Below are 17,999 nucleotides of genomic sequence, written 5' to 3'. Positions count from 1 at the left end.
CAGCCTCTATTTTTGTTCTCTTCAGCAGGGAGAAAACACTTATCCTTGATAGGAGCAGCTTTTTGTTCAGTGAGATACCTCTCCAGCAGCACAGGAAGAATCATGAAGTGCCAGTGGACAGTTCAGGGCAACATTCCTACAGGTGGATGCTAACAAGCTATGTAAAAACTACACAGAGAGCACCAGCATTACTGCAGGTACATTAAAAATTAATGAGAGCCTTTATTCTTTCTTCCAACCATTGCTTTTTATTTTTTACATATCAACAGCCATTTACTTTGAAATGTGACAGGAAGGTTTCATGATAGACTTAACACTGCAGAGTTTAAATCCCAGCACAAAGGCTGTGTGCGTTTTGGTAGACTGAACGTTACAGTGAACAGCATCAGGAAATGGGTGGGGACAGAAGACAAAGAATAAGCTGTGGTGGCACTTAGTTCTAGTGTCCATGCCTTTTACCTTCACCCTGAACACGTTTCTCTTTGAAGGAACTTGCACAAGGAGCAGAAAGAAGAGCAGGGTGGGATTGCTAGGCAAAAGCAGAACTGGTGCCTGAGGTGCAGGGGAGGATGTGATTCCAAGCACAGAGGTTGGGTTGCCACCTCAGGGAACAGAGGTCACCAGTCACTGTCTTGTGTGCCCAACACTTTGTGCTCCCACAAAGTGTTCAAGATATAATCCAGGTGTCTGCTTGCAGGCCTTAGGCTGTCAGGGCTGCTCCTCAGGTGCCTCTTCCCAAAGCGACCGATGGGGCGCACGCCACGGCCCACGTACCAAAAAGGATCGATCTCAGGACCTGGAATTCAAAGCAGACCATGAAGCATCTACCACTGCACTTACAGGCAACATTTCCTGAACATCTGGAGAGTGCTGGATGGCTTAGCCCAAGAGAAAACACAAGGGGAAAGGCTGCAGCCAGACACACGACTTCGGGGTGTCTTTGAGGGTTGCTTTCCATGTGTAAAGACCAAAGGAGGAAGATTCAGATGCAGAAATAACTTTCATCTGTCTGGGCTGCAGCCTGCAGATCATGGAATCCCAGACTGGTTTGGGGTGAAATGACCTTAAGATCATCCAGTTCCAACCCCCTGCCAGGTTGCTCCAAGCCCCTGTGTCCAACCTGGCCTTGAACACTGCCAGGGATGGGGCAGCCACAGCTTCTCTGGGCACCCTGTGCCAGTGCCTCAGCACCCTCACAGGGAAGAGCTTCTGCCTAAGAGCTCATCTCAATCTCCCCTCTGGCAGGTTGAAGCCGTCCCCCTTGTCCTGTGCCTACAGGCCCTTGTCCAAAGCCTCTCTCCAGCATCCTTGTAATCTAACGTAAGCCGAAGTACCCATCTGATTCAGGAGGGCACAGGATGCTTTAAAACTGATCTGAACCTTGGAAGAGGTGTCAGTGCAAGGTACAAACACCACAGTACCTCCACCATCTTTAAAACTCTCTTCTCTTAGCTAAAGACCTGAAGTCCAAGCATCCAGCTCCATCACTGCTATATACACCAGGTACACTATAGAGTAACATCCACTGGAGTGCAGGGGGGTTCCTGTGAGATGGAAGCATGAAAACCTAATTCTTGTTCACTTAGGAAGTTGTTTCCTATGGAAAATGGATGACATTTTGCTTTGAAAGCATCTGAAGTGCACTTATACCTGACTTACTTACTTTGATAGTCTCATCTAGGTTTAGAGCAGGTGTGGAGAGGGGTATATGTTATACTAAAAGACTAAGATACAACAAGAGGGAATATCTACAAAGTGCTGGAGATGATGCCATCCCAAGGAAACGCCAAATGATTCCAAAGGACTGTCAGGAACAGGGACACATTTGAATTGAAGTGCATTATAGATCATCCACCTCATAGGAAGGTTTCAGGCAAGGCAGCAGGATTTTCCCCTGTGCATTTTGATGCATGAACAGAGAAAACAGAAACCCCCCTTTGGCTGGACTTTTTTCTCTATCAGTGCATGTTTGAAGTCTTCCCACATGTTTAACCCCCTCCTGCCCACCAACACCCAAACAAGGTCACTTTCTTCACCTGGGTACATAAAAACCGAGGTTCCCACCATCACTAATGCTCTTTAATGGGGAAAGGTGTCCCACTGAGAGCCCATGTGCCTTACTCCCCGCACCTCCTCTCCCCCACTCCACATACAGTTACCAGCCTTTGCTCCCTGGGGGAAGATGACATTTCCTGATACAGATTTTCCTCAGAAACCTTTTGGCCTGTGTGTTTGTTAGCTTTTACTCAGGTGATACGGGACTCTGTGTGTGTCCCCCCTCCAGCCTCAGTTCCTCACAGCATCTCTAAATGGAGACCCTTCAACCATTGACTTGCATTTTGACTTGGAGACAACTCGTGGTTCCAGACAGAAATCAAAGTGTCTGTAGAGCACACTTAAACTTCTGGCCTTTGCTTTCTTCTTACTGTATAGTAGTTGTGAACTACTTTGGCTCCACAGGACACAGCTGAAATTTCAAGCCTATTGCATTCCATCAGGTGATGCTCATACTTACTCCTGTTGTCTATCTGGTGTTTAAATGGTCTGCTCTGTCCTGAAGCAAAGCTGAGCGATACCAGGAGCACCAGCAGGTAGACAGTGACCATCTTTAAGTGCTTTGGTGACCACTGGGCACGCGGTGTCCACGAGATTGGATGCCACATGATGGAGCAGCGGTGGGAAGGCTGTGAGGAGGTAAGTGAACATAGGGAACACGTTATGAGTTAAAGCTCTCAAGGTGAAGGAAGGTATTGACTGTAACGGGGTATTTCTATCTATCAGACCCATGTCACAACTCAGTTCTTGAAACACTGGTGCTGAGGCTGTCCTGGGTATTTCTGTTTGAAGGCAAAGGCTATGCAGTGAGCCATCTACTGAGGTAACTCTGCAACCAGTGGGTTTTGCTCACCACCAGTGAAAGCCTCTCTCTTGGCTTCACAGGACACTGGAGTCCTGGCCCTGAGCTTGCTTCTGACTTTCTATGTGGCCCCTTGTAAGAGCATGGGCACTGGCCACCAAAATGCGTTTTAGCCACTGCCTTTCACCCCTTCCTCACTTGCAAAATATGTCTAACGTTTGCATTTTACACATTCCTTGTACAACTAAATGTGTTTCAGTAGGGACAGGACAAGGGGGGATGGCTTTAACCTGACAGGGGGGGAGACTGAGATGAGCTCTTAGGCACAAGCTGTTTCCTGTGAGGGTGCTGAGGCGCTGGCACAGGGTGCCCAGAGAAGCTGTGGCTGCCCCATCCCTGGCAGTGTTCAAGTGTTCAACCTGCTCTAGTGTGAGGTGTCCCTGCCCATGGCAGGGGGTTGGAACTGGATAATCTTAAGGTCCTTTCCAACCCAAACCAGTCTGGGATTCTATGAAAGGGAACATTCTGCCTGTGTCACCAATTCCTTGCTGACCCTGTCAGTGGCAGTTTGTAGGAGCTTCCTCACAGCAGCATTCCCACATGCCATGCAAGGACACTCTGCCTTGAACACACAAGGTCTGCCTGCATATTGGGCAGCATGGAGCCTCTGCTTACAGTCAGCAGGAGCCCATTTGCTTAAGCATCCCTTAGGCAGATATGCAGGCACAGAGCTATAGGAAATCCTCTTGTCAATACCTGCACAGAGGCTTCTGCTTGTGTTTTTTCCCCTGTGGTTGTCAAAATCCTAACCTGCTTGCAGTACAGGCAAGCAGGAATGAACATCTTTTGATGCGAGATGCTCCCAAGCACACCACACAGGCAATGCAGCAGCAGCACGTGGAGAACGTGCTTGTGTCTCATTGAAATGCAAAGTCAAAAGCTCCTCAAGCCCCAGTTATCACTGAAGGCTTGTTTGGGGGTTTTTATCCCACATCAACAATTAAGTCAGCAGGCAACTCGGAGAACACTGATTTTAACCCACCATTTCAACGGAACCATGAGTTAACTTTTCTAACTCACATATCTCATGCCAACCTCGTGCCAATCAGGATTTTGGCACATAAAAGCACACGGGATGAGTTTTGGTTTCAGCTGGTGTGTCTCTCACGTTGCTCCATGTTTAGCAAAGCCTTAAATTCAATGAGACAAGACAATGGTGTTTTGGGGAATCTCCCTGGTGTGCTTACAGGGCTGCTGACAGGCTTTCCAGATTACCTCCTGCCTAGTTTTTGCCTGGGAACTGAGTGACAGAAAGGAAGAGCTTGCCTGGAGCTCATTGTTAATGACAGACAGAAACACAGGGAAAAGCTTTTAGCACAAGCCTTCTCCTAAGCAGTCCTGTGTCTCAAGTCCCCACCATTCTGGCTGTGCCATTATTTACTTGTTGCCATTTTTTGCTCAGGGCTTCCACTGCTCCTCAGTACCCTAAACAGTGAGGGAGCTCAGCACCTCCAATCCTCCCTAATTTTTGCTCCTCCTAATCATCCCACCCCATTTGTATGGGGAGAAGCTGAGGAAGAGATGCCACAAACTTAACCCCGTGTGTTGCTGAGCATCTGTACCTTGTCAGTAGGCTATGAGGATAAGCACAAAATCTGGTTATCCACTTCCACGAGTAATGGGGCTGGAGGTGGTCTGTGAGCAACTCGGGTCCAGGCCTGCCTTAGCCCACAGATCTATAGCTTTCTTCCAAAGGGAGAGCTGAAAAACAAGACCTCCTGCAGTCACTCTGTGTGTGTCCTCCGCTTCCAACCAGTGAATGAGCCTCCAAAGCTTGGAAAACTGACTAGTTTCAACAAAGCACAATGAGAAGTTTCAGGACTGATTTTCCCCTGGAGCTCAGCAGCAGTCAGCACTGATGCCACTTGGGCAGTTTGCTGCTTCTGCTTTGTCCCTGAGCAGAAAGAGCCCTTACATTTTGACTGAGCAACACCTGTGAGAGCTATCTGGCAATTCCTATCAGCATGGGAGGGGAAAGGTAAAGCCATTAATAACATTACAGTGAAACCACAGCATCACAGCTTGCTGTGAGTCTGCCTCATACAAGCCATGGGACACGAGCCTGGCACACAGGGGCTCTCAGCACACCAAACTCAAGCTCTGCTGCAGATCCATGAGGTCTAAGCCTCCCATGGATGTCATAGAATCCCAGACTGGTTTGGGTTGGAAAGGACCTTAAGATCATCCAGTTCCAACCCCCTGCCATGGCCAGGGACACCTCACACTAGAGCAGCTTGCTCCAAGCCCCCGTGTCCAACCTGGCCTTGAACACTGCCAGGGATGGGGCAGCCACAGCTTCTCTGGGCACCCTGTGCCAGCGCCTCAGCACCCTCACAGGGCAGAACTTCTGCGTTAGATCTAACCTGAACTTCCCCTGTTTCAGTTTGAACCCATCACCCCTTGTCCTGTCACTACAGTCCCTACTGAAGACATGTCCTCAGAAGATAAGGTGCTACTAACACTTTAAACCCTAAAATAGCATCTTCCTCAAGATCAGCACTGTGAATACCCCCTCCCATGCAAACACAAATAGCTTTCAAGCTTGAAAGCAGTGCTGGAGATCCCCACATGAGACCAAATCCCTGCTGAAGCCAGGCCTGGGACCATGGCTCATTTCAGGGCTGAGCAGCACAAGAGGCTGGGCTCTCCATGCAGGGGCTAAACACTGCCTGTAGTGTTTAGCATGGTCCCTCCAGTGCAACACCTGAGCAGAAGTCAGTGAGCACAGAGCACGGCTGAGCGCATCAGTGCAGAAAGGCTGAAGCTCCAAAGGAACAATAGGACATTCAGGCAGAAAGAGGCAGGACAAACACTGAAGCAGACAGCGCGAGGCACTCACCTGCTTGCACCAGAGCCACTCCTCAGGTAGCCACTGCTGCAAGGAGAAGCAGGGCAGCTGCTGGGGGCTTGTGCCTTTTATCCTGGGAGGAACTGGGCTCGAGGGAGTGCGGGGGAGCCAAGAGGGGGGCCAGGAGCACGTCAGCAGTACCAGTGAGCAGTCTGAGTTTGCGGAAGGAGGGGTTGAGAACTGTGACAGGAACCCTCAGAAAGCCATTGATCAGGAGCCGAGGACAGCACCAGCACATGGCAGGGTGCTGAGACACCCCCCCCAGCACACCAGGAGGGGGGCAGAGTGAAGGAGATCGCTGCCACATCCCTATGGATGTGGGGACACGGCATAACGGAGTAGCACGGGCTGCCAGATCCCTGCACAGCAGAGCCAAGCTCTCTGTGCTGCCTGGCTGAGATGCTCTGCCTGAAGCACGTGTCTGCAGGGGGAAAACACTCATGGTGGGGTTGAGGTGTGGGGAGGAGATGGACAGTGGGGAGCTCTCAGGGCCGGCAAGCTGGAGCAGTAAGTCCATGCATCCTTTCCCAGGCCTTGCTCCTCTTGCTATTGTCCCATCACTATGTTTTGCTTAGAATCTTACTTGATGGCAGCTCTAAGCCCCTAAGCCATGACTGGGATCAATTTATCCCCATTTAAGTCTTAGGCCATACTGCAATACAGCACCCAAGGAGCTGATGGGATCGCTTGTGGGTCAGTGCTTCAGCAGGTGCTGACCAACTTTGTGGCTCGTATCTTGAGCGATATTGTATTGCTACAGCAGCAGATACCTCACTCCCTCAGCATCGCTCTGCAGGGGCTGAGACAGGCAGTGTCACCGCAGGCTCTCTTGCTGACACCCTTGCAGGTGCACGGGTGCTCTGCTCCTGTGAGACTGATGACCGGGAGGAGACTGAATAAGAAATGCTGCAACCCCATCAGGGTGAAGCGTAGGTTCAATAACAGCTCTGTTGTTCAGTTTCTCTATGAGGATGCTTTCAGTCGGGGAGCAGCTCAATGTACAAATGACACTATTTCACTGCAGCAATACTCTTCCATTCTCTGATTTCCACCTAGTAACAGCTAAAAGAAGTGTCTCCCTCATCCAAGTTTTCAAGAGTTTAATCAGACTGCTCAGGATTACAACTGCAAAACGTGAAGAGCACTCCATGTCTGTGCTAGCACAAAAGGTCCTTCTACAGCTAACACAATCGATAGTGTATACACATACTTTCTTCAGCATCCTCCTTTTAGCGTGTTCCCTTTGAACCTTGCCAACGCTCCCTGCCTAAAAATCAATCTGCATCTAAGGAGCAGGCAGTGACTGTGCTTCTGCTGTGATAATTGCATGTGTATGCATGGAGAGGGTACCTTCTTAGTAAGTAAAACCCTTTATGGGTTTGCATCACAGATCTCTTCCCTTACTGATCTTCACGTTGATTTTGAGCGGAAAATGTGGGTATCCTTCCCTGATCTCTAGTGGGGATGATCTTAAGGTCCTTTCCAACCCTAACTGTTCTATGATTCTATGATTCAGAACACCGTGTCAATTCAAGCAGCCAAACCACACTGTTAATTACACAGAGCGTTGCGCTGTTCTTCACTGATACCCAGGTTACCGAAAAGCCAGGACTGGCTGGATTTTGGAGCTATGTTTTAAGCTGGGAAACAGGACCATCTAGTGGTTAACACAGACGCCTCTCTCCTTTCCCTCTCCCTAACCTTCTCCCTCTTTCTCTCCTCTCCCGGACAGAACACGCGGAGCTGGGGGGCAGAGCCCAGCCACAGCCCCGGCAACGCCGCTTCCACACCGGTGTCCACCAGGACCGCTCCTCTCTGTCCCTTTAACCCCGGCTGTGGCTCTCGGCAGCGGCTTCTCCCTTCGCCCCCGCAGCCCCGGACCTTCCGTCGGGACCCATCACCGCCCCTCTCGTCAGCCGGAGCCCCACGGGGCCGGTTCTGGGCAATGACCCTGGAGGGCCCGAGCCAGGGCGATTCCTTGTTATACCCAGGGTGAGATTAAGGCACAAAGGAGGTCATCTCCTCACACAAACAGTCAGATGCCAAAGCCCACGGTGTGTGGGGTGACTCTTGGCACCCCCCAGACACTTCTCACTGCTTGCCCCCTCCCGTGTGTCACTGATGAGAAGACGCTTTGAGATGCTGGTTGTGCTCCCCCTTCACTCCAAGGGTGCCGAGGTGCTGGGAAGGCAGCCCTGGACGGGGCAGTGGAGGCGTCAGAGCTGCTCCCTTCCAGCTGCAGCTGAGCGAGGGTTGCAGGGTGCCCAGCAGGTCCCTATCATCCCAATGGCCTCACCTGGAGCCTCCCCAGCCACACACCCTTCCCCATTGCCCCCAGCTCTGTATTTAAGCTCAGGTCAGGAGCTCTGAGACCTGTGTTTTAGATCTTCTTCTTTTCTATGAGTTTTTCTATTTTATTGCTGTATTTATTGTCCATCTTTATTGCAGTAGTGCCACTGGGCTGCCTTTGACTCCTGTTTGGCTGCTGTTAGCGGGGTCGTGTGTATGGGGGCAATCCCTGGCTTCCTGCTGCCTGTAGGCTTAGGTTTGTTTGCCTTCTGGGTTCACTGTCATGTGCCTGCCTTGCCTGTGCTGGTACCAGTGTGGGGCTGCGCGGTAGGGGCTGTTCCACTCCAGTGCCAGGCTGCGAGGGACAGTGCGGGGCGGATACAGGGACCCGCATCCCACCCGAGGTGCCCATGGGGGTACTTGGGGCAGGAAGGGTCGGGGGTGTCCCCTGCGCTTGGAGGGGCCCCAAGAGCCGCAGGGTGAAGCGATGGTGTCGGGGGCACTGGGAGGGCACGGGGCAGGAAGCCGAGGGTCACTGGGAGGCCATAGGGGGCGCCGCAGGGGCGCGCTGGGCCGGACGTCGGTCACCCGGCGGCGGGAGGCGAGGCAGGAGCGGGCGGAGGGGCCGGAACGAACCCGGGTTGAGGGGGGGGGGACTTGGGGAGGCTTGACCCCCCACCACCACCACCACCACCAGTTGTGCCCATGGGGGCTATGGGTGGCCGGCTGACCCCCCGGGGGGACATGGGGAGGCCTGGGCCCACCGAACAGTGACCCTGGGATTGGCTTCTTCTTCCCATGCGTGCCCCAAGGGCCATTTTGGGCTCCGCGGTGGCCCCAGGCTGGGCTGGGGGGGGGGGGGGGGATGGTTCTGGGTGCTTGGGGGATCCCCTGGACTGTGGGGTGTCAGGGCTGAGGGGCCCCCATTGCCTGAACCCATTGTGCCCCCCCCCAAGGCCTTGCTGTCACCATGGTTCCCCGGCACTCATCCCGCACCCAGGGATCCAGCTCCGGCTCCACACCGGGATCCGTGGGGCCATCATCGCCCCCCTCTGGCACCTCGTGAGTGACGGGAGAGTGAGGGGGGTTTAGGGTGGGTGGGGGGCACCCAGAGCGACCCCTTAAGCCCCCCCCCCCATCCCCGCAGGGACCTCACCAGCAGTGATGACTCCAGCAGTGACTTTGAGGCCACTCTGCGGCCATGCGGCAAACGGGGACCCCAGCAGGGGCCAAAGCACAGCCAGGTATGTCCTGACCCTCCCTTCTCCCCCTTCCACGCGTGGGTGCCGTCCCACGGCATCCCTGACCCCCCTTCCATGTGTCTGCCCCCAGGTCAGGAAGCGTCCCCGGGTGATGGAGCCAAACGTTGACCGCAGCAGCACACCCACAGTCAACCCGGAGCCGAGCACCCTCTTTGAAGCCATTAAATCGGCCAAAATCGCCGTGGAGGTAACCCCAAACTGGTGCAGCGCTCCCTGGGGATGCAGGGCCGCATGGGTGAGGATCTGGGGGGAGAAGGGGGGTTTGGGGGGCTCCCAACCTGTTTTTGTGCCCGCAGACGGTGGTGGATGACTGGTTGGAGACCTACAAGCGAGACCGTGAGACAGGGTTCTTGGAGCTCATCAACTTTATTGTCTGCTCCTGCGGTTGCCGAGGTCGGGGTCCCCAGGGTGGAGGAGTCCCCTCAGTGCTGCTGGCGGGACCCCAGTTTCATCCCTTTCCCTCTCCCCCACAGGTGTGGTGACACCAGAAATGTTCAGGGACCTGCAGAACTCGGAGATCATCCAGCAGCTGACGGAGCAGTTCAAGGAGGTGCTGGATTGGTGTGGGAGTGGGCGATGGAGAGGGGGGATCCAGCTCACCCCATCCGTATCTCATGTAGGATTCATCCGAGTACCCCCTTTCGCTCAGCACCCGACCCTGGCGCCAGTTCCGGGCTGGGTTTTGCGAGCTGCTGACAGCAGTGGTGCAGCGATGCCAATACAGCATCATCTATGATGAATTCCTGATGGGTTCCCTCATCTCCTTCCTCATCAGCCTCACTGATTCCCAAGTACGGGCTTTCCGCCACACCAGCACCCTGGCAGGTAGGCAGCACCCGTGGGTGGCTCCCCTTGGGCACCCCATGGAAGGGGTCCCGGTACCCACAAGCGTTGCGGTCGTAGCCATGAAGGTGATGTCGGCGCTGGTCAAGGTGGCGTTGGGCGTGAGCGTGCACCAGGAGAACAACCTGCGGCAATACGAGGCCGAGCGGAGCAAGGGGCCCGGCCGCCGCGCCACCGAGAAGCTGGAGGCGTTGATGGTGAAGCGCCAGGAGGTGAGTGGCAGTGCTGCCAGCACGGTGATGGTGGCACGGGCCCTGGTCAAACTGCGCCACGTCCCCACACCAGCTCAGAGAGCAGCAGGAGGAGATTGAGAACATGATGAACGCCATCTTCAAGGGTGTCTTCGTACATCGCTACAGGTTGGTGGCTCGGGAGGGGAATGGGGGGGGTCTCATGGGTGGGGGAGAGATTTAGGGGTGAGCGGCAGGAGACCCCTGGCATTGCCGTGTGGTGCAGGGACGTGGTGCCGGACATCCGAGCCATCTGCATGGAGGAGCTGGGGACGTGGATGAAGACCTACGCGGCTTCCTTCCTCACCGACAGCTACCTCAAGTACATCGGGTGGACCTTGTATGACAAGGTGGGTACCGATGGGGGGGCACGGGGGGTGCAGGGACAGGACCCCGTTGACAGCTGCCACTGCAGCAGTGGGAGGTGCGCCTGCAGTGCGTGAAGGCATTGCAGGGGCTCTACGGCCACCGGGACACGGCTGCCCACATGGAACTCTTCACCAGGCGCTTCAAGGTGAGGAGGCCCCCATGAGGAGGGTCCCTTGGGTGTCTCCCCCACCCCCAGTAGGGTGACACCGATGTGTCCTTCACCAGACACGCATGGTGTCCATGGTGCTCGACAAGGAGCTCAGCGTGGCCGTGGAGGTGGTGAAGCTGTTGACACTGATGCTGGAGTGAGCATGGGGATGGGGTTTTGCAGGGGGTGAGGGGACATCCGAGAGGCCTTTGGGGACCCCCCACCCTTCCTTCTACACAGGAACATGGAGGAGGCACTGACGGATGAGGACTGCCAGAGCGTGTACCCCGTCATCTTTGTATCCAACCGGCCTCTCGCCACTGCCGCTGGGATTTTCCTCTACCGCCGGTGAGCAAGACCCGATACCCGGCACAGCCCATCCTAGTGCTGCTGTCACGCACACACAACCCCCAAAACACCGAGCCTGCCAAAGCATGAGTCAAGGCTCCGTCTTCCTGCCAGCTCCCCTCATCCCGGCCTCGTTAGTGCCAGCATTAATGAGAGCGGGATGCCAGGGTGGCCAAATCCAACCGGAGCCACTCGTGCTCTTCCACCAGCCATGTGTTTGTCTCAGCACAGGCCTATGGCATCAGCGGTGTTTGGGTTTGGCACATCTGGGGCAGAGGCAGATGTGATCCCCTGGGATGCAGGGATCAGGGTACAGCCCACGGTGGGGGTCATGGGACCCCTCTATCCCTGTCCCTTTGGTGTCCCCCAGCTCTGTCCCCAAAGTGGGCTGTACATGGGACCCCCATTGCCATGTCCCTTGGGTGCCTGGTGCCTGCGTGTCCCCCAGCTCTGTCCCCACGCCAGGGGGGATGTGGGACCCCCGTGTTTGACTCTGTCCTTGTGTCCTCAGGCTGCTGGACCCCCAGCAAGGTGCGGGCGTGGATGCATCTCACGACAGGGACAACAGGACCTTCTTTCATGTCCTTCTGACCTTCTTCATCGAGATCGAGGTGAGGATGGCCTTGCGGGGGCAGGCAGGACAGTGGGGTGGTCCCTGCGTGCCGTGACTCCCCTGTCCCCACCATCCCCAGCTCCATGAGCACGCAGCCTACTTGGTGGACAGCCTGTGGGACTGCGCCGGGCCTCGGCTGCGGGACTGGGAGACCATCAGTGCTTTGCTGCTGGAGGAGTCACCTGCTGAGGGTATGGTGCTACTGGGAGACACCAGAATGTGCTGGGGTATCATGGAGGAGGCACTGGGAGAAAGTGGGAAGCACTGGGATGACACTGGGAGATATTGGGAGGCACGGGGATGTCACTGGGAGGCACTGGGATGTGCTGAGAGACACTGGGGGACATTCCTGGGACATGTTGGGACATTACCGGGAGATACTGGGATGTCAGTGGTAGGCACTAGGACAGCCATGGAACACTCTGGGATGTCCCTGTGTTGGCGCTGTCATCGCCACTGCACTGGTGGGCAGTCAGGACTCATACTGGGATGTATTAGGGTGCCCTGGGCTTGCAGATGGGGAGGTGCTGGTTGCATTCCAAACTTCATTCCAGTCCTCCCCATTCCCCAGGTCTGGGAGACCAGCAGGAGAAGGTGCTGGTGGAGATCCTGGCAGCCAGCGTGGTCCAGGCAGCTGAGGGGCAACCTGTGGGCCGTGAGCCAGCCAAGAAGGTAACGGGGCTGGGAAGGGGCAAAACTCAGGGGGGTTAGGAGGACCCCCCTTGACCCCCTCTTTTTGATCCCAGCCTTCATCCCGAGAGCGGAAGGCGCAGATGGAGGAAAGAATCCGCCTTACCCACTGCCTTATCCCAGCTCTTCCCAAGCTGCTGGGCAAGGTGACTGGGAGGGGGGATACCCCACTGGCATCCCCAGGGCTTTGGGGGAGTTGGTGTTGACCCCCCCGTTGTCCTTCTCATCCTCTCACTGTCATGTCCCCCCCCAACCAAGTTTTCAGCAGATGCTGAGAAGGCGGCTCCGCTCCTGGAGGTCTTGTGCTGCTTCGACCTCAGCATCTACTGCACCGGGCGGCTGGAGAAGGTGTTGTCCCCTGGTGTCACCCCAATTCTTGTCACCCCCCCGGGTAGCATCCAATCCCCCCAGCACTGGGGCTGAGCCACCTTGCCCCTCAAAACTGTTGAGGCAGGGATAGGATGCAGCGTGTTCCCCAAATGTCCCCTTTGGTGGTCAGGTGCCCCCCATCAGCATACTGTCCCCATCACCCCAGAGTGTCCATGGCTGTCCCCATCTTCACAAGGGGGTCCATATGTCCGCACGGGTTGCCCCTGGGTGGCTTTGTCCCCTTGGTGAGGTGACGTGTCTCTCCTGCAGCACCTGGAGCTGGTGCTGGAGCAGCTGGAGGAGGTGGTGCAGAAACACACGGAGCAGACGGTGCTGGAAGCTGCATCCCGCGCACTCCACGCGCTCTGTGACCCTGAGCTGGCCCTGCAGCGGCACGGGGACCGGGTGCGGAGCCGCCTGGCTGACCAGCTGGCAGACAAGTTCAACCAGGAGGTCACCGAGATGCTCCAGGTAGAGGGAACGGGGACATGGAGTCAGGACAGGGCTGGGGATAGGGACACAGAGCTGGGGACAGGAACTTGGAGTCAGGACAGGGCTGGGGACCTGGACATGAAGCAGGGATGGGGCTAGGGACAGGGACATGGAGCCAGGCTGGGAACAAGAGATGGACCAGGACTTGTAGGGATACTGGTGGCCTGGGTAGGGACAATTGGCAGGAAAAGCTGGTCTAGGAAGTACTGGGTCGGGGAGGCAGCAAGGGACCCTGCCAGCTGTGGTTCTCCAACCCTTCATGCGGTGTCCCCAACCCTTCATGCGGTGTCCCCAACCCCTGGCCCTGCCCAGGCCTCGTTCCTGGATGAGGAGGAAGTGTACAGCATGGCAGCCACACTGAAGAGGATCTCCATCCTGTTCAAGTGAGTGGGAGGCCACATGCCACCCCTGTGTTCATGTCCCCAAGGGTCCCCTGGATGCCCTCATTCCCTTCTGCTCCCCATGTCCCCATCCCCTGGCATCCCTATCCCCATCTGCTCCCCGTGTCCCCATCATCCCATCCCCCATGTCCTATGCCCCATGCTCCACATGTCCCCATCCCTGTCCCCCATGTCCCCTCACCCCGCTGATGCTGCTCTGTCCCCGCAGCGCCCATGACCTGACGCCCTGGCAGCTCTTTGATCCCTGCACCCAGCTCCTACAACGTGCCGTGGACACGGGTGAGGTGCCACCGCAGGTACCACCCTGGGGACACAGCTTTGGGGACACACTGGGGACACGATGAGGCACATCCCTCACCCACATCCATCCCTGCAGGTCCTTGTCCCCACCATCACCTGCCTCTATTTCCACATCCTCTGGGAGCTCTCTTGCTTGCCCAGCACCGATGTCCCTGAGGTGAGTGACCACCAGGACAATTTGGGGTTGCCCCTGTGTCCCTAAAGGCCATTGTCTCCCTAAATGCCACCATGTCCACAAACGTTACCATGTCCCCCTGCCCAGGAGCAGCTGCAGAGCCTGAAGACCAAAGTCATCACCTTCTGCTCTCTGTGCCACAGCTGCCTGTCCGACGTGGACACTGGCGTCCGGGAACAGGTACACAGGAACCTGGAGGGATGGGAAGAGATGGAACCCGCCCTGATGCCAAGCCCATCCTTGTGTTCTCAGGCCTTCAGAGTGCTCAGCGACCTGCTGCTGGTGTTGGGGCCACGGTTGCCAGAGGACGGGCGAGAGGAGCTGGCTCCCCTGGTGCTACGTCCCGATGCTGAGCTGCAATCCCAGCTGGCCGCCTTCCTCATGGACCACGTCTTCTACCCTGCTTATAGCCACGAGCAGCTCTTGGCCACTGGTAAATCACTGGCTGACCCCCTAGAGTGCTTGTCTCTCCCTTAATTGTCCCTCCTTAATTGTCCCCCCCCTTAATTGTCCCCTCCTGTCCCCATAGAGGACAATGAGAGCCGCATCGAGGAGCTGCACCGACGCCGCGTGCTTCTGGCCGGCTTCTGCAAACTCATCATCTACGGCGTCTTGGAGCTCAGCGCCGCTTCCGACGTCTTCAAGCACTACACCAAGGTAACTGGGCGCACCAGGGTGGGTCCCTGCTGTCCCACTGTCCCCACAACACCTCGGGCACACTGGGTCCTGTCCCTCCCTCCCCAGTTTTACAGCGATTATGGGGACATCATCAAAGAAACGCTCAGCTTGACCCGGCAGATCGACCGGCAGGAGTGGGCTCGCACGCTGCTCCTCAGCCTGCAGCAGGTTGGGGTGGTGGTGGAGGGCTGTGTGTGTTGGGGGGGCCTGGGGTGGGGCCTGGGGTCTCCAGGGGGGTCTGGAGGGCTGCTTTAGGGAGGTCTGGGAGGCTCCAGGTTGTGTGGACAGGGTTTGAGGGTCTGGGGATGCGGGGGGAGAGTCTGGGGGTACTCCAGGGGGTTGGGGATTTCTATGTGGATCTGGAGTGGTGTCCAGGTGGGTCTGATGGGGGCTTTGGGAGGTCTGGGGGGCTCCAGGATGTGCGGACAGGGTTTGAGGGGGAGGTCTGGGAGTACTCCAGGGGGTTGGGGATTTCTGTGTGGATCTGGAGTGATGTCCCGGTGGGTCTGATGGGGGCTTTGGGGTGCTCTAGGGAGGTCTGGGGGGCTCCAGGATGTGTGGACAGGGTTTGAGGGGGAGGTCTGGTGGTACTCCAGGGGGTTGGGTGGATCTGAAGTGGTCTCCAGGTGGCTCTGAGGGGGGCTTTGGGGTACTCTAGGGAGGTTTGGGGGGCTCTGGACGATGTGGATGGGGTTTGGGGGGGTGTCTTTGGGGAGGTCCAGGGACCTGGGAAGCTCTGGGTTTGCTCCAAGGTGGTTGGGGGAGGAGAGTTTCCAAAAGTTCCCCCCTAACCTTGTGCCCAACACCATAGCTGATGACAGAGCTGCTGCACCAGGAAGGTCCTGACATCCGGGTGTCGGAAGCTTTCCCAGAAATCCGGGACTTGGCGCGAAGGTTTTCCCTCTTCTTCAGCCTCCACCAGCTCCGAAGCCGCCCGTTGCTGCTCAACATCCACAGGTACAACAGGATGAAAATGCAGGGGGGGCAGAGGGGATTTTTGGGGGTGTCACCCCCTCCTTATACCTTTATCCCTGCCAGGGAAGGGATTCTGTTTGCTTTCCAGAAGATCCCGGGCTCAGAACCGGGATCTCCACCCCTCAATTTACCCTTCCTGGAGGTGCTGAGCGAGTTTTCGCCCTGTGTGCTGCGCCCAGATAAAGCTTTGCTGTGAGTTATTTGGGGGGGGCACCCTAGGGCAGGGTCTTGGAGGGTCCTTTCAGGTCTATTTGGGTCCCATTGGGGTCCTCAAGGTCAACATGGGGAGCCTCGGAGGATGTGGGGTGTCTGTTTGCCCCCCCAGTACCCCACTGATCCCCTCCCCATACCTTTGTTGTCCCTCCCTAGCTTAACCTACCTGGACAAGGTGTCCCGGGAGCAGCTCGGGGTGCTGGCACCAGGTGACACAGGGCAGTGGCATCCCCTTGTCACCTACCGCAACTCGCTACAGCCACAGGATGAGGGGGGGACCGGGGAGAGCAGCCGTGGTGCAGCGCCCACCCCACACCGCACCAAGAGACCCCGCCTGGAGGGTGAGGACTGGGGTACGGGTGGGGGTCAGGGGTCCTGGGGGTTGCATCACCCCCAGCACCCATCTGGGCTCTGTGGGGTTTGGGGGGTCCTCATGCTTAACATCCCCCCCGCAGCCCCACCGCAGGCCCCCAGCTCCAGCCCATTGCCGAGCACCCACCCTTCCAGCCCAGCCTTGACCTCCACCATGTTACGGGGTGACCCCCGGCCCCCCCGGCCGTTGTTCTCTGGCTCCATCCTCTCCTCACCACAGCAGCAGCTCCATGACTCTGCGGTGCAATCGTCTGATGCCGTGAGTGATGGGGGGGGCTTAGAGAGGGCAGGTGGAGGTTGGGGGTGATAAGGGGAGCATGTCTAACTGGGGGGCTTTGGTGGGGAGCATGGCATGGGCATTGGGGGGATGGAGCTTTTGGAGGCCATGGGGGGGTACTGGGGTGTTTGGAGGGGGATACTGGGTGTGTTGGGAGAGGTCAGTCTGGAGGGGTCCCTCCACCTTTCCCCCCCCCTGCTTCTACATCAGCTGCAGCCTGATAGTGGTGGAAGAGGAAGAGCAGGAGGAAGAGCAGAGAGGCGAAGAGGAGGAAGAGGAGGGCAGGGTGAGCTCCTCCTCCCAGGACCCCCTCCAGCCACCCTGGGGTGCCCCACCTCACTTGTGTGTTTCATCCTCCCCCCCAGGGCTGCCTCTGGGACGCCTTTGACAGCGTGTTGAACATGAAGGTGATATTGGAGGGGTGGGCCTGGGTTTGGGGGAGCCTTTCCCCCACCCCACCCAGTTTGGGGGACACCCCCTTACCTTTCTTCCCCCCCAGCCCCAGGATGGGTGATCAAGGACCCCAGCGCACCCCCCTGCGGTGGCACGGTGCAGTTTGGAATCTGTTTATCATCGTTATGAGCCCAAATTTAGGGGGGGTTGCACCCCCCCATGGGCCACTTTGTTAACAGTTAATAAAGAGTTGTTTGGCAGCTGCTGGTGTTGGGGGGTCAGAATGGGGGTCCCCAGGGTGCAGGGGGGGGTCCCTGCTCCAAGGCACATGACATAGGAGTTGCCATAGGTTATGTAGTGCACCCAGCCATGGGGGGTGAGGAACCCTCTGCCCCCCCACCATGGTGCAGAGGAAGCTCAAAGTTCAGGTTCATGGGACCCAGCTCCAGCCCATGCAGGGACACATGGGGCAGACATGGGGTACCCATGGCACAGCGGGGGGACACCCATGGGGGTCCAAGTCAACCTGGAGAAAACTATAGGAAAAGGAAGCTGCATTTTCCATAGTCCTTTAGGTCTTGGCTTCCCAACAAGGAAGTCACTGATAACTGCACTGATGGTGATGTACATGATGCAAATAGGCCTTTGCTGAGAATGGAACTAAAACAACATCTCTTGCAACACAGGAAGATAGATATGGGTCTAGCATTGGCAAGGTTTACACTAGAGAATGGGCCTGGGGTGACTTTGCTGGTGGCTGTGGGGCAGGGACCACGTCCAGGGGAGAGGAATGAGGG

The 17,999-nt window shown here is 56.7% G+C and overlaps 2 protein-coding genes across 2 annotated transcripts; one reads left to right on the top strand and one right to left on the bottom strand.

Annotated features, from left to right (window-relative positions):
• Positions 1-31: 31 nt before the first annotated feature.
• On the bottom strand, positions 32-2,745 carry LOC133275185 (prolactin-releasing peptide-like). The gene is made up of 2 exons (XM_061465043.1): positions 2,516-2,745; positions 32-796 (listed from the first exon to the last, which is right to left on the bottom strand). The coding sequence occupies exons 1-2, from the start codon at positions 2,661-2,663 to the stop codon at positions 618-620; spliced, it is 327 nt and encodes a 108-aa protein (XP_061321027.1). The 5' UTR covers positions 2,664-2,745; the 3' UTR covers positions 32-617.
• Positions 2,746-9,004: 6,259 nt separating this feature from the next.
• Positions 9,005-17,409, top strand: LOC133274926 (cohesin subunit SA-3-like). The gene is made up of 32 exons (XM_061464542.1): positions 9,005-9,116; positions 9,202-9,298; positions 9,387-9,503; positions 9,613-9,709; positions 9,790-9,866; positions 9,937-10,141; positions 10,220-10,371; positions 10,445-10,518; positions 10,616-10,739; positions 10,805-10,903; positions 10,984-11,063; positions 11,147-11,254; positions 11,766-11,865; positions 11,947-12,058; positions 12,439-12,539; positions 12,614-12,703; positions 12,816-12,905; positions 13,197-13,397; positions 13,731-13,801; positions 14,028-14,115; positions 14,196-14,276; positions 14,382-14,474; positions 14,547-14,727; positions 14,824-14,951; positions 15,039-15,140; positions 15,784-15,929; positions 16,011-16,139; positions 16,317-16,501; positions 16,616-16,791; positions 17,020-17,095; positions 17,175-17,216; positions 17,309-17,409. Exons 1-31 carry the CDS (start codon positions 9,025-9,027, stop codon positions 17,195-17,197), a joined length of 3,495 nt encoding a protein of 1,164 aa, XP_061320526.1. The 5' UTR covers positions 9,005-9,024; the 3' UTR covers positions 17,198-17,216; positions 17,309-17,409.
• The last annotated feature ends 590 nt before the right edge of the window (positions 17,410-17,999 follow it).

The sequence above is a fragment of the Pezoporus flaviventris genome, unplaced genomic scaffold, assembly GCF_033815535.1.
Source record: "Pezoporus flaviventris isolate CSIRO_AGI_PZ_B2104156 unplaced genomic scaffold, CSIRO_AGI_Pfla_v1 ptg000037l, whole genome shotgun sequence".
Taxonomy (NCBI): domain Eukaryota; kingdom Metazoa; phylum Chordata; class Aves; order Psittaciformes; family Psittacidae; genus Pezoporus; species Pezoporus flaviventris.
Note: the sequence above shows the minus strand (reverse complement) of the source record. Positions and strands in the feature narration are given on the sequence as shown.

Bases quoted from the DNA above. Each gene is read 5' to 3' on its own strand.
- LOC133274926 (XM_061464542.1), top strand. From the start codon at position 9,025: ATGGTTCCCCGGCACTCATCCCGCACCCAGGGATCCAGCTCCGGCTCC. The intron at 14,116-14,195 runs GTACCACCCTGG...CCATCCCTGCAG, and splicing joins CGGGTGAGGTGCCACCGCAG to GTCCTTGTCCCCACCATCAC. The intron at 15,141-15,783 runs GTTGGGGTGGTG...CCAACACCATAG, and splicing joins TGCTCCTCAGCCTGCAGCAG to CTGATGACAGAGCTGCTGCA.
- LOC133275185 (XM_061465043.1), bottom strand. From the start codon at position 2,663: ATGTGGCATCCAATCTCGTGGACACCGCGTGCCCAGTGGTCACCAAAG. The intron at 797-2,515 runs GTAAGTATGAGC...TTTGAATTCCAG, and splicing joins ACACCAGATAGACAACAGGA to GTCCTGAGATCGATCCTTTT.